Source organism: Arachis hypogaea, chromosome 4, assembly GCF_003086295.3.
Source record: "Arachis hypogaea cultivar Tifrunner chromosome 4, arahy.Tifrunner.gnm2.J5K5, whole genome shotgun sequence".
Taxonomy (NCBI): domain Eukaryota; kingdom Viridiplantae; phylum Streptophyta; class Magnoliopsida; order Fabales; family Fabaceae; genus Arachis; species Arachis hypogaea.
This window is the reverse complement of record NC_092039.1, coordinates 121663416-121677670: the sequence shown is the minus strand read 5'-3', so window position 1 is coordinate 121677670 and position 14255 is coordinate 121663416. Positions and strand designations below refer to the sequence as shown.

Sequence of the window (14255 nt, the reverse complement as noted above, 5' to 3'; positions counted from 1 at the left end):
AACTTCGACTGTACTTCCGCAATCACTAATTTTACCTTTATAGATGTGTCAACTTCTACCAATGGCTTTATTACTTCTACAATTGTGATGGAATCCAGCTTCAAATGAGCTTAAGAAATGGTGGCCCTAGTACAAGTGTGAACATCATTGTACCTCCTTATCTCTCAACAGTACTTCCTGGACATTTTGCTAACCCTGATCAGCCAATCACAACCTGCGCCGTACTGGGTACATTTAGCATAGAATGTCATCGGTTCTGACTCATGCACCCGATAATCTACACATCTACGGATGGTATAATCTTTCATTGCCTTAATTACTGCCTCCCTAGAACTAATTTTATTCCAACAGTGAATTCACCATCCGTCATAACAGGAAGCTCTATTGCAATCACACATCAAAATTTATATTTCCATAAATAATTCTTAAATATGTGTCTCATTAATAAAATCTATCTATGATTCGTATATCAAGAATAAATCATGCAAAAGTTAATAAATTAATTAACTAAGTCATTAAATGCTATTTAATAAATTAATAATCACACAAGAATGCAAAATACTAAATTCCTCAACATACATGTTTACTTGATAATTAAAAACTAAACAATTACTAATCATATGCTATATTTTACCTATTTACCGTTGCCTTAAATATTTGTCTCAAACTCAAAACCTATGTATAAATCATAATTTAAAATTATTACATACCTGTATTTATCTATTGAGAAAACTCTGGTGCATGCATGGCCTCCAAATTCAACGACCGAATAAAAGTCGGCTTCTCAAACAGCTGCTGATTTGCTAGTGCATTAACCATATCTGCCACATCTGCCGCCATAGCATCGTCAGCTTGATCTTTGTCTACACCCGGATCAACGACCTCATAGTTACTTTCAAACTCTTCCTCGCTATCACTATTGTAATCTTCCAGTTCAATATCTCTGTCCGCTACAGATCGCTCAAACTCAATATACAGTTCGATGAACAATATTCGAGACCGACTTTCAAGATACACTGAAAACATTTCTTGCATGCTCGTTTCATTGGTCATGTATTTTGTTTGAAATTGAACGAACCCGCCAAATACAGATATAGGATATCTGTACAGAATGCACGACACTGTCCTAGACATTTGAGAATCTATCTTCTCACAAATCACACATTTTAATTCTTCAAATGACAATGTGAATGGAATTATAATATTTAATAGATTTTCACACACAATTTTCAATCCTTCCGATGTTTGCAATAAAATTTGACCATGATAATACACTTTTAACATTACTCTATCATCCATGATAATAGAAAAAAAGAGAAAGAGCAGAGACAAGCTTCAGAGATGTGAAGAGAAGAGTATGAGAAGAAGATGAAGTGGATAGCTCGATTATGGAGTTGGGTATATAAAACTGAAATTGGATCATCCGACCGTTTTCTTAATAGTTCAATTTTTTTTTGAAAACTTAAATTGGACAGTCCGATTAGTACCACGGCCATGCCAAAATTTTTTTTTGCGAGAAATTGGTGGGTCTGATTTTTTTGCAAACAAAATGTCTGTCCAACACAAATCAGATGGTCCGATTTGTATCCCCTCTTATCTTCAAGAAATTAGACCGTTCAATTTCTTTCCGTTAACTAACCGTCGTCACAACCGTATAAAACATCCCCAACTTTCATAACTCAACGTTACACCAAACTAGGTGTTATATCCAAAAAAATTAGCCAATGTTTTACATAAATATGCAATTAAATATCACCACAATAGCACAAAATATAAACAATTAATCAACTATATATCAATTTACAAGTCTTACCAATTAAAAAAAAGAATTCACATGACCAAAAAAATTTCATATTAAAAATAAAATAAATTTGTTTAATGGTTATTTTATAAATCTTTTTTTACATTTTTTAAATCCTACTTAAATCTTATATAAAGTATTAATTAAAAATTTAAAATCAAATACAAATTATGATGATATATATATGTAACACAAGATGCCGATTGTATGAGCTGGAGTTTCACAGCGTTGTTGGTTCTCTTCTCCCAAACCATCAATCCTTCTCCTCTCTCTTTCTTTCTCTCTCTCTTTCCCTTCAATGCTGTAATTCTCTTCTCGTCTCTGCTACGTCTCTCTCTCTTTCTCAAAATCCCTATTCTTCTCTCACAACTCTCCAACATACATAACCCCACAATCCTTTTCTTCAGGGTCTTTGCGTTTTCCCTTTCTCAATTCTCTTTCTGACACCCTATTTAAGCTTAGTTTCATTTTCTCTCACTGCTCTTTCCCCCTTTCTGGGGTTCATCGTAAATCCCTTCAAATGCATCTGATTTCTGTTTCCAAGCTCCAACGATGACCGCATAGCCTGAGCCTCAGCTCACAGGTTTGGTACAACAATAAAAAAGAGCATTTTTTTGGTGTTGTTTCTATGATATAGATTCTGGATTTTCTTTGTTTTATTCTGGAGTTGTGTTGTTTTTGCTGTTGTGGGGTTTTTACTTGATGGTTTGTGTTATGTGTTGCAATTTGGTCACTTTGATGGAAGTTACTAGGGTTTTCTAGGTGGGAAGGTTGATTTGTGTTTTGTTCAATGGTTGTTGGATTTGGCTTTTAGTGTTTGATGCTGATGATGTGTTTGTGAATTGTTCTCTCTACTGGTTTTTGAGATTTGTTTTTTGGGTTTGAAGGTGTTGTTGGTGTCTATGTTGCTGTGATTTATTCGTTTGAGATGAGTCGAAGAGTGAGGAGGAAGGTGGCAAGGAAAAGCAAAGGGAATGATGTTGTAGCTTCAAGTTGTCCTGAGATTCGCGATGAGGTTTTGGATTTGGAACTGCCAGGGACGGTTGATTGGAGGAGCTTACCTGATGATACAGTGATTCAGCTGTTGTCATGTCTGAGTTATAGGGACCGAGCTAGCTTATCGTCGACTTGTAGGACATGGAGGACTCTTGGCAGCTCGCAGTGTTTGTGGAACACGTTGGATCTTCGTTCCCACAGGTTTGATGCTAATATGGCATCTTCACTTGCTCCGAGGTGTGTGCATCTTCAGAAGCTAAGGTTTCGTGGGGCAGAGTCTGCTGATGCCATAATCCATCTTCGAGCTAGGAACTTGTGTGAGTTAAGTGGTGACTATTGCAGGAAAATTACTGATGCAACTCTTTCGGTGATTGCTGCCCGGCATGAGTTACTTGAGAGTCTTCAGCTTGGACCTGATTTCTGTGAGAGAATAAGTAGTGATGCTATTAAGGCAATAGCTCATTGCTGTCCTAGACTTAGTAAACTTAGGCTTTCAGGTATCAGAGATGTAAATGCAGATGCTATCAATGCACTGGCTAAGCATTGTCCAAAGTTGACTGATATTGGGTTCATTGATTGTTTGAATGTTGATGAGCTTGCATTGGGGAATGTGATGTCGGTTCATTTCCTTTCTGTTGCGGGCACATCAAGTATGAAGTGGGGTGTTGTTTCCCATCTTTGGCATAAGCTTCCTAACCTGATTGGATTAGATGTTTCGAGAACTGATATTAGTCCATCTGCCGTTGCAAGGTTGTTATCCTTATCACAGAGTTTGAGGGTTTTGTGTGCTTTGAATTGTCCAATCCTCGAAGAAGACACTAGCTTCTCCGCTAGTAAATATAAAAACAAGTTATTAATTTCCCTTTTTACCAATATTTTTGAAGGACTAGCTTCCTTATTTTTTGATAGTACGAAGAAAGGAAAGAATGTCTTTTTGGACTGGAGGAGTTCGAAGAATAATGATAAGGACCTTAATGAAATTATACCTTGGCTTGAATGGATGCTGTCCCATACACTACTTAGATCTGCTGAGAGCCCTCAACAGGGTCTTGACAATTTCTGGGTTGAACAAGGCGGAGCACTCTTACTTAGTCTAATGCAGAGTTCTCAAGAGGATGTTCAAGAGAGGGCAGCTACGGGCCTTGCAACTTTTGTCGTGATTGATGATGAAAATGCTAGCATAGATTGTGGAAGGGCTGAAGCAGTTATGCGAGATGGTGGCATAAGGCTCCTTCTTGGCTTAGCAAAATCTTGGAGGGAAGGGCTTCAATCTGAGGCAGCTAAGGTAGTCACTGGTCCCTTTTGTGTACAGATGATCCTTATGAACAGTTCTAGTAGTTTTTACTTGCATCTGATGCAAGATAAATTGATACATGCATAACCGATGTGTTTGTACTTATATCTCCAAACGGTCTACATTTGTAGGCAATTGCAAATTTGTCTGTCAATGCCAATGTGGCCAAAGCTGTTGCTGAAGAGGGTGGGATTGAGATTCTCGCTGGTTTGGCTAGGTCAATGAACAAGCTGGTGGCTGAAGAGGCTGCTGGAGGGTTGTGGAATCTCTCTGTGGGAGAAGAGCACAAGGTTGGATTCTGAATATGATTTGGTTTCTCATTTTTTTAATTTAATGCTTAAAGCTTAATGTGAAAACTAAATGAGGCTTCCATCACAGGGTGCCATTGCGGAAGCGGGTGGAATAAAAGCTTTAGTGGATCTTATATTCAAATGGTCCTCTAGTGGAGATGGAGTTTTGGTATGTTTATTTAATTTTATGATTATGAGCATGTTAACTGCTTTTCATATTATCTTCTAATTTATAGCAACAGAAGTTGCTATTTTATGATTGCATATAGCAGTTGGTTGATAACTTAATTTTGCCTTTCCAGGAACGTGCAGCTGGTGCATTGGCTAATTTGGCGGCTGACGATAAGTGTAGTACAGAGGTTGCATTGGCAGGTGGTGTGCATGCTTTAGTGATGCTTGCTCGTAACTGCAAATTTGAGGGCGTGCAAGAGCAGGTACTACTTAGTACTTTCTATTTTTTGGGCATCGCCTATCAATTGCCAAAATTGTTGAAACTACTTTATTAGGTATATTATGCCTACCAAATAAAGCTTGGAACTTATGGTATTTTTTTTTAATTAGTAATCTAATTGTGTTTTAAATGGTGCTTATTCTGGTCAATGGTCATGTGCAAATTGCAAAACAAGGATAGGATGTCTTAGTAAGGATCTGACAAACAGAGCCAACAGTAATGATGATCAATCTAGTTAAGGGGTGCTTTATGCCATTCTCTATGCCATTTGTCTTGGTAATATAAGCCAAGATGAACACTAAATAATTATTGATTCTTTGGTTGTATGTTTTGTCGATTCTTATCCTTTCCATATAGGGAATATGATAAAATTGGGGTTCAATAATTAATGTTGCTTCTTATACATGTTAGGCTGCTCGTGCATTGGCTAATTTAGCTGCTCATGGAGATAGCAATAGTAACAATGCTGCTGTTGGACAAGAAGCAGGTGCTCTTGAGGCACTTGTTCAACTTACACGATCTCCACATGAGGGCGTCAGGTAATCTTCTATTAGTTCCTGAAATCTGTGTTATTGTACATTGTTTGGTGAAAACGGGATTAAATGGAAAAAGGAAGGAGTGGTAGAGATAGAATGCAAGAAAAGCATTTCGTTTGTAAATCAATCTAAATGGAAATTTTGCTTAACTTAATAGAAAATGTTGTCGAGGGTTAATTTTAATGCCACTGCAAACTTGAAATTTGCATCTTTGCCTTATAGAGCTAAGAGCTGCAGTCTCTCCCTTAATAGAAGAAAAGGTTATTTAATAGCTTTATAATTACTACTTTTAAATATTTTGCCATGAATTAATTGGCCAATCAGCTTGAGTGCCCCACATTGTGGGGAAGCCTCTCTCTCTCTCTCTCTCTCTCTCTCTCTCTCTCTCTCATGTAATTATCAGGTTAGGCTACGTATATTGCACCCTGGGTGCGCTCCTTCCCCCGGACCCTGCGCTATCACAGGATGCATGGGCACCAGGGTGCTCTTTTTTTTTTTTAAATGTGTAAAGAGTTTGCGGAGAAAAAGCTAAATCCATTCCGCTCTTAATAAGAAGTTTTTTCCGTGTCTATATTATTGCAGGCAAGAAGCTGCTGGTGCCCTTTGGAATTTGTCATTTGATGATAGAAACAGGGAAGCCATCGCAGCAGCTGGTGGAGTTCAGGCTTTGGTATGTGTTGTTTTTTGTTTAGCTTAATATTCTCTGTTAAGATTGTGGGACTAGATTGGAGAGGAGGAAAAGAGAGAATAATGACTATAAATATATTGATATGTTTATAATCTGATGTTTTCCGATATACAATATCCTAATCCCTATTTATAGCAGTACTACTCTTAATCCATATGGTAGAGATATTATATGATATCTTCTTTATTCCAACACTCCCCCTGAAGCTAAAGCTTACTAAGCTTTAAAGCTTGTTACAATTAAATCCTTAATAATACAAACTAATCTCCATTGAAGATTAGCGAGGAACTTAAGGTGTGTCTGAATATTAATCGAGGAAGCTAGAACGGTTGTCAGCCTGAACAAGCCTTTGGAGAATTGCATTACTAGGAAGGAGAAAAGACATGCAACTATCAATGGAGTTTCCAAATATCAATGATGGCTGTAATGACAGAATTAATCTAGCAATCTGAGATTCCAGATTGAGACGCATCGACTCAGGGGTGGCCACATCATGTTGGGTTATTTGCTGGGTTTAAATCTTGGATTGAATAGGCAATCTATAGAAGGCTTTAGACACCTCTGCAGCTATAGAGAATGCTCTTGTTGTCAAGTGTATATCTCTAATTTTTAATAGAAAATGAAATTTTGTTAAAATAGTGAAGAATGTATAGAAGAGGATGAGACACCCTCTCATAATGCACAAATACATAATATATAGCCCAAACCTAACCGACATGACCATGTATTAACTAATAATGCATACCAATCCCTTCAATAGACCATGTTCTGAGGCCAAAAAGGTAGTCCTATTTTAAATGAAATCAATAGTTGAGATGGAATCATTGAAAATCCCAAAATTTCTTTTCAACCAAATACACCAAAGAGCGACACAAATTTATTTTATTACTGCCTTTCGCTGCTAATAGCTTTAATTGCAATGTAATTTAATACAGTATACTCTTGAGATGTACGTGTAATGTGTAACTCCACCTTAGAACTTAGGCCAGAGGGAGGGTTGTCCAAGACTGAAGACACTTGTGTCATGCTCATGATTCAACATCTGGATCACAAAACTTGTAGGATTGGATATTTGTGAATGGCCTAATTTTGATTGTAGGATAGAGTGATAGACTTATACCCACCTAATGATTTGTGGACCTAATTTCACCCACAAAGCTAGCTCAAAGGTGTAGGGCTGCTCAAATGATTATAAAGGCCATTTTCGTATACACTTACATAATGTGAGACCTGCTAAGTAAATTGCAGGATCTTATCACATCTTCATGTTATAGATGATAATTCAAAGCATTTTGATGGTTTCGGAACATATGGAAATACTGAAATTAATAGAATAATTAAGCATCAATCTGTTTTTTGTTTTCTTGTTTCAAGTACTTAGGTAGAAGGCAACACGGAATGCCTTATAGTGGTAGTTATTAATATGCATTGTAAGATAGAGTTTTCCTGTTGCAACAAAATGAAATTTGAAATTTATTTTGAGGAATACTACGCATGGGACATCGATACATTGCTTATGTATGCTTCAACTGAAGTGTCATGATTTACCTACAAATATATATTGAACTTCTTAGGCAAAGCTAACAGAACCAAATTACTGTATTGTTGCTGGGACACTGCAATTTGACCTACTTATCAAATAATAGAGAAATTTTCTTTTTTCAGATAAAGTTCTGAAACCTGCTGAATACTTTCAAAGAAAGAAGATTCAATGCCCTTTTTTGTTTCCCCGAAGTTGAAAAAATAACTATTTCAACATTGTTTCTTTTTAAATTTTACTCATTGTTGCTTAATCACTGGGGTCTGGAATTCTATTTCCATTTTTAATGAGAACATGGGCTTCCATGTAGGTTAGTAGTGTATTTCTTTTCAAATAGTAATCTTTTAATGGTATTACCTTTTGTTTCCCCACAATTTACCAAATCATTTGAAAAGGTGGTTTCCATCATCCATAATTGATGAAAATTTATGTCAAGAAATTTTATTGGATGAAGATTGTCTGTTGTGACCCAAATTTTGAATTTATCTGAATTAATTATGATACTTTATATAATATCAGTGAATTTTCAATTGATTTTGATGACTTAATGGAAAATTGAAGCTAATCGAATATTTGGGGACGTTGTGAGCATGCATTGTTTATTAATATTTGTCTAGATTGTTGATCAAGTTTGTCAACCAGTTTTCAAGTTAATTAGCGGTGGCTTTTGAGTTGAATAAAATCATGTTTTTGAAAATAAAAAATGAAAATTTATGGGTCCCTTTTGACTTATTTTTGCCATATCATTACTTTTTCGGTGGCTAAAATGTTGTGTTGTTTTGAAATATTTGGTTGGAGTGCAATTCATGCAACCTTCGATGATACATTTTCGGACATGCAAGTTTTATGTGATATGATTTGACATTTGGCATCTATTTGTAGAGCTCACCTTTTCACTCATGATCTTTTTAGAGGACTTTCCTCAGACATGTTGAGAGATTAGAAAGTTTCACTTCATAGATACCTCTTCTTTTGATTGTGTTTTTTCACTTGTATAGAGGATTTCTTATCTGCTGTTTCCTTGTATTACTCTTCTCTCTGTCGCAGTGATACTCTTCTTTTATCCTAAAAAAATAAAAGTTCTAATATTTTGATGCTTCAACGTTGTGGTTTATGTAGGTTGCTCTTGCGCAATCTTGTTCTAATGCCTCTCCTGGACTTCAAGAAAGGGCCGCCGGTGCTCTCTGGGGATTATCAGTTTCCGAGGCCAATAGGTAATAAAAGAGTTCTGTTTATAATTTTATCCTGATAGTATTGATATCTTGAATCTTGATTCTTAAGACATTCTTTAAGAAAATTATAACCTATTTTTATCCTTCATGCTCTGTTGTTCCAGAGAAATTTTTTGTGGTCCTTTCTAAATTATTCTCCATTATTTCTCAGTTTCTTTTTTTTTTAATAGAAAATATTGAGGGTTTTGGAATCATCTACCTGCTTTCGGAAGCTCGAATTTATAATCCTGTCTCATTCATAGTTGAAATCAAATCCTCACAATGAGATACATAATAAATTCATGTATCTTGGAATATGATGTTTGCCACTTTTAATATGTTCTGTTGACTTATTGCCTTATATTTCATAACTAGCTGATTCTAAATCTACCATGCAAGCTTTATTACATTTGTTTCACTCTTAAAAACTGTAACTGTTACATCTTTCTTTGTCCTCCATCACTGATTTTGAATAACATCTACGGGATTGGAACAAATTGAAATTCATTTAGATGTAGCAATTAGCATCTATAAAAGTGCTCATGTGGTTATTCCATTGTTTCATTATCTCCACGCTAGATTATGCTTACCTTAATTACTGGTCGTCTTTGTTTTTAGCATTGCCATTGGACGTGAAGGAGGTGTTGCACCTTTGATTGCTCTTGCAAGGTCTGAAGCAGAGGTAATTTATTTCCTTGATTATCAATGTCAAACATTTTATATGCTTTTACGACTTTTTTTTGTATATGTAAAATCATGATCAAATCCATGCCACTTCTGCTTTCAGGATGTTCATGAAACTGCCGCAGGAGCACTGTGGAATCTTGCTTTCAACCCTGGTAATGCTTTACGAATAGTAGAGGAAGGAGGAGTTTCTGCACTTGTGGATCTGTGTTCTTCATCAGTTTCGAAGATGGCACGGTTCATGGCTGCCTTGGCATTGGCTTACATGTTCGATGGCAGGTAATTTGATTATTTCCCCTTTCCCGTCTCCTTTGTTTGATAGGAGTGGAATGCTCCCATTCTTTCCTTTCCATGTGAATGTCGTTTTCTGTTCACGTTTCATGTGGTTGATTGCAGAAATATATTGTTTATTTGACTAGTCAAACGAGATACAGAATCAATGTTGGAATATTGGTATTTGTTGTCTGTCTATTTGTTTATGTTAATTGAATTTTGCCCATGTCAACAAAGTGTTCATCCAATTATGGAGGAAATGCCAGTATATGAATAATCAGGTCAGCAGATGATTGTTTAGTACTCTTCCATCAATCGGTATCTACATCTAGTTGTGTTTCGTTTTAAGTTACAATTACAAAGATGCCGAACTAATATGTTACCGGTAGCCGTGGCTTTTCTCTTCCTACCTTTGTTAGTTGAACAAATATGTGAAGTGAATGTAACGTATTCTTTACTGTTACAACCAATTATTTAACCTATTAACTTGGATACAAGAAACCCCTTTGTGTATCTTATCTGAGATGATGGTGCATTTTGCAGAATGGATGAGTTTGCTTTAGTAGGCACGGGTTCGGAAGGTATTTCTAAGAGCGTGAGCTTGGATGGGGCAAGAAGGATGGCCTTAAAAAACATTGAAACCTTTGTCCTTATGTTTTCGGATCCACAAGCATTCACAGCTGCTGCAGCATCATCGGCTCCCGCAGCATTATCCCAGGTTACTGAAGGCGCCCGAATACAGGAAGCAGGACATCTGAGATGCAGGTTTTTCTCTCTTTCCTACCAGCGTTCTCTTTTCAAGGATAAATTACAATAACATCCCTTGTGAGTAGGTCATATTACATAGACACCCTTCTATTTGTAAAATCTTCCCTAAAATTTATGTGAACTAAAATTGATGGCATTTATATCTTGAAAAACATGACATCGTGACATATTAAGGGTTTGTTTTGTAGTATTGACAAACCTTGGGAGGTTAGTGTAATTTACCCTTTTATAATGCAAAACTGCATGCAAATTTAACTTCTTTCATGCCTGGGATATCTAACTTATTATTATTATTATTTTTTTGGTTATTTAGTGGTGCTGAAATCGGAAGATTTGTCACCATGCTGCGGAATCCATCATCTATACTCAAGACTTGTGCAGCATTTGCTCTTCTCCAGGTAACTGAAACGCCCTCATAAGTCCCATACTCAGCGCAAATCGACAGTCAACACTTTGATATTATCTGTATTTCAAGTTATTTTGATTTCCGATTTATGACGAAATTGTACTTTTTTTTCGATTGCAGTTTACAATTCCTGGGGGAAGACACGCTGTTCACCATGCCAGCCTCATGCAGAATGCAGGAGCAGCAAGAGTTCTTCGTGGCGCGGCTGCTGCTGCCACAGCTCCACTCGAAGCGAAAATCTTTGCCAGAATAGTTCTTCGCAACTTTGAGTATCACCAAATTGAGCATACAGCGTAGATCAAATTCATCTATTCTGTTACAAAATCCTCCTCAAAGTAAAATTGGACTTCTCTGGTGTTTCTCACATGTATACGAACTGCTCAACAATGCCATGAGAACACTGCTAGCTGGCTGAATCTGAATTTGATGCAAGTGAAGCAAAAAAAAGACCTAAATTGCAGGTTCATCTATCTTTAAGTCCCTTGGAACTGCTTAGTCAAAAACAGTTCTTTATTTGAGATGTATTTCTTCCCCTTTTGTATCAATCTTTTTTACACCATGGTTGCATCAGATAGGAAAAATGATATAAATTTTAGTGGTTATGTTTTTTCCTTTTTTTGTTCTGGGCCCTTTTGTATTATTATTATCCTGACATGTTCTGTATAATTATAAATTTAGAACTTTTTTGAAGTATTTTATGAAAGGTTAGGTTCAATTTATTTTAATGGAATGCATTAGTGATATCACCTTTTGGGTTTGGCACCTTCAATCTAGTTTCTCCATCTCAAAATGCATAATTGTTTTCAATAAATTGATGCATTGAAAATTCCATGTATTTGGAAATTATTCAAATGGTTTGAATAATTTTGCCCAACCTCTTCCTGAATAACATTTAGTGGTTTGTCTTAAGTTGTAACAACTTGATATTGTTTTCACCTTTAGAAAAAAATCATAATCAGTTTGGAATATTGTGCATTAAAAACATAAATAAATTTCATTTTTTGTCTGGTGTTATGTTTTGCATTGATATAGAGTTTGTGTCAAATCTTATTACTATTAGGACTTGATGCAATACACTTGTAAGATATTAAAATTGATTTGAATTCATGGTTATATATTCAGGTATTAAATAATGAAATTAATATTTGATTCGATCATTAATGAACTGGTATTTGTTGCCCCTAAAGGTGGTTATGAAGGATAATAATGGAGATTGAATGAAGAATTTTTTTCTGGCACTGTAATGAAGAACTTTTATTTGATGCTGTCGGCTCCTCTCAATTGTTTAAAGTTGAACAATAATAATAACATATTTTAATTGGTGCTATACATGAGAACGAAATAAGATCATTGTGTTTTCATTATAAATTGTTTATAAAGAGTAATGATAGAGTGTGAAAATATTATACTAAGCATGGAATGTATTAAATATGATTGAAAATAAAAATGTTTTTTTTTTTTTTTCACTTTGAAAGTGTTAAAGAGTGTTCAAGGCAGGAGCTTCATGGCAAAGGCTTTACATAATGGCAACCAGGGTGAAAAATAGCAAATGATCATTCCAGACTTTGCCTCTTTTATTGTTGGTGATGATGACTCCTTATGTTATCTTTCTTCAGCAGTTTTTCTGAAATCACAACACAACACAACACAATAGTTGAAAAAGAGATATCTGAGAGGAGTTCAACTAAGAAATCAATTTTTTTTAGCCAACATAAGTCAATTTTTTAAATTCTAAATCCTCTAAAAAATCAAAAATGAGTATTACAAAAATAATTTTATAATAAAAAAATTAAAATAATTTTATAATAAAAAAATTGACTATTTTAACTACTTAAAGTTGATTTTCATTTTTTTTAATCTCAAAACTAAACAGTATGATCATCATGCTATTGTTGTGACTATTTATTCTAAATATGACAGTTATTATTAACTTGTATTATGTAATTTTGGTACGTTATAGTTATAGGCTATTTGCAATCAAACAGATAAAGTGATGTGATGAAAACAAAATATAGAAGTTAAAACTTAAAACCACATTGTGTTCAAATTTATTAAAAAGAAAATGCTTTCTAAAACTAAACATGATTCATTTTATTTTCCCATATGCACTATGAGCTCTTAATCAAATGGTTGAAAGAGTAGTTAGTGACTAACCTTGGGAAATTACACTTTAACATTTGAAATATACTTGAGCATCATATCAACAATTTCTGAAGAGACCTTTGAAGCTGATCTTTTTATATTTCTTATCTTGGCATCTGTCTCTTCCTCAAGCTTTCTTACATTGGATCCAGAGCTCCCAGTTGTCTAAATACAAGTAAAGAAATTCTCTTATGTAATCACAAATGCAACACTTTTTACTTTTATTTTTTAAATTAAAAATATTTTCAAATATTAAAAAATATTTTAATTTCCAAAATTGTATAGCCATCCTAGACAGCATAATGATAATTATCATAACATATCTCTAGAATTGCTATGTTCATATAAAAAATCAGTCACTATATATTTGTGTATAAATATATATATTATTTAGCTTTTTTAATATGTATTTTATATTTTAATATTATTTTATACGAATGACTGATTTTTTTCTACAATAATTGTAAAATGAAATATATTGTAATCTTGGTATTGTGGTAATATCTTCAAAATATCATAATGGTAATTAAGACCACAATAGTCATATTTTGAGTACCTCTGAGATTGACTTTTGGTATTCTTCTTCCATTTGAGCTCTATATTGTGCTGCCTCCCTCTCAGCCTCTTCTTTTGCCTGCTTCAATCTTTTATTCCTCACTAAGAAGTTAAAAAAAAACATTCATTCATTTCATATTGTTAAAAATTATAATAAGATATAAAAAATGCCCTTTTTATTTTTTATTATTCATTTTTTTATCTTACAGTTTCTTGCATTGGAAACAATATGTTGTGCTTCTTGTTCAGCAGTTAGCAGCATCTGAATGCCGCCTTGTCCTTTATAGGGTTCCATGATAACTGCATCTCAACAAAATCAATATTTCAATTAAAAGAATCTATGAAACTTGGTTATGTTGTGAGCTTTCTACATTGAATTTTCTTTAGCATTTAACATTTATCAAAATAAGAACATAGTTTAGCATAAAAAGAAAACTGTGAACATAATTGAAGAAACAAAGTAATCAATTAATTTCTTACCTAAGTGGTGGAAAATATATGTTCCAGAATCACCTAAATGGAGAAATATTTTTCCTGATTCAAGTGTAGTGGGAGGAAGAACTTTGATGTCATGTGATAGAGATTAATGTATTTTCTCATAACTCTCCGAAAGTAATGCT

At 34.6% G+C, this 14255-nt stretch overlaps 2 protein-coding genes across 2 annotated transcripts; one reads left to right on the top strand and one right to left on the bottom strand.

Annotated features, from left to right (window-relative positions):
* Nucleotides 1-1989: 1989 nt before the first annotated feature.
* Nucleotides 1990-11663, top strand: LOC112797708 (protein ARABIDILLO 1). Its single transcript, XM_025840778.3, has 13 exons — nucleotides 1990-2384; nucleotides 2689-4082; nucleotides 4223-4381; nucleotides 4470-4550; nucleotides 4684-4815; nucleotides 5244-5371; nucleotides 5951-6038; nucleotides 8716-8810; nucleotides 9426-9489; nucleotides 9595-9770; nucleotides 10308-10529; nucleotides 10846-10930; nucleotides 11059-11663. Exons 2-13 carry the CDS (start codon nucleotides 2730-2732, stop codon nucleotides 11233-11235), a joined length of 2760 nt encoding a protein of 919 aa, XP_025696563.1. The 5' UTR covers nucleotides 1990-2384; nucleotides 2689-2729; the 3' UTR covers nucleotides 11236-11663.
* Nucleotides 11664-13098: 1435 nt separating this feature from the next.
* Nucleotides 13099-13930, bottom strand: LOC112794460 (V-type proton ATPase subunit G-like). The gene is made up of 3 exons (XM_025836470.2): nucleotides 13843-13930; nucleotides 13637-13737; nucleotides 13099-13245 (listed from the first exon to the last, which is right to left on the bottom strand). Exons 1-3 carry the CDS (start codon nucleotides 13928-13930, stop codon nucleotides 13102-13104), a joined length of 333 nt encoding a protein of 110 aa, XP_025692255.1. The 3' UTR covers nucleotides 13099-13101.
* Between the last annotated feature and the right edge of the window lie 325 nt (nucleotides 13931-14255).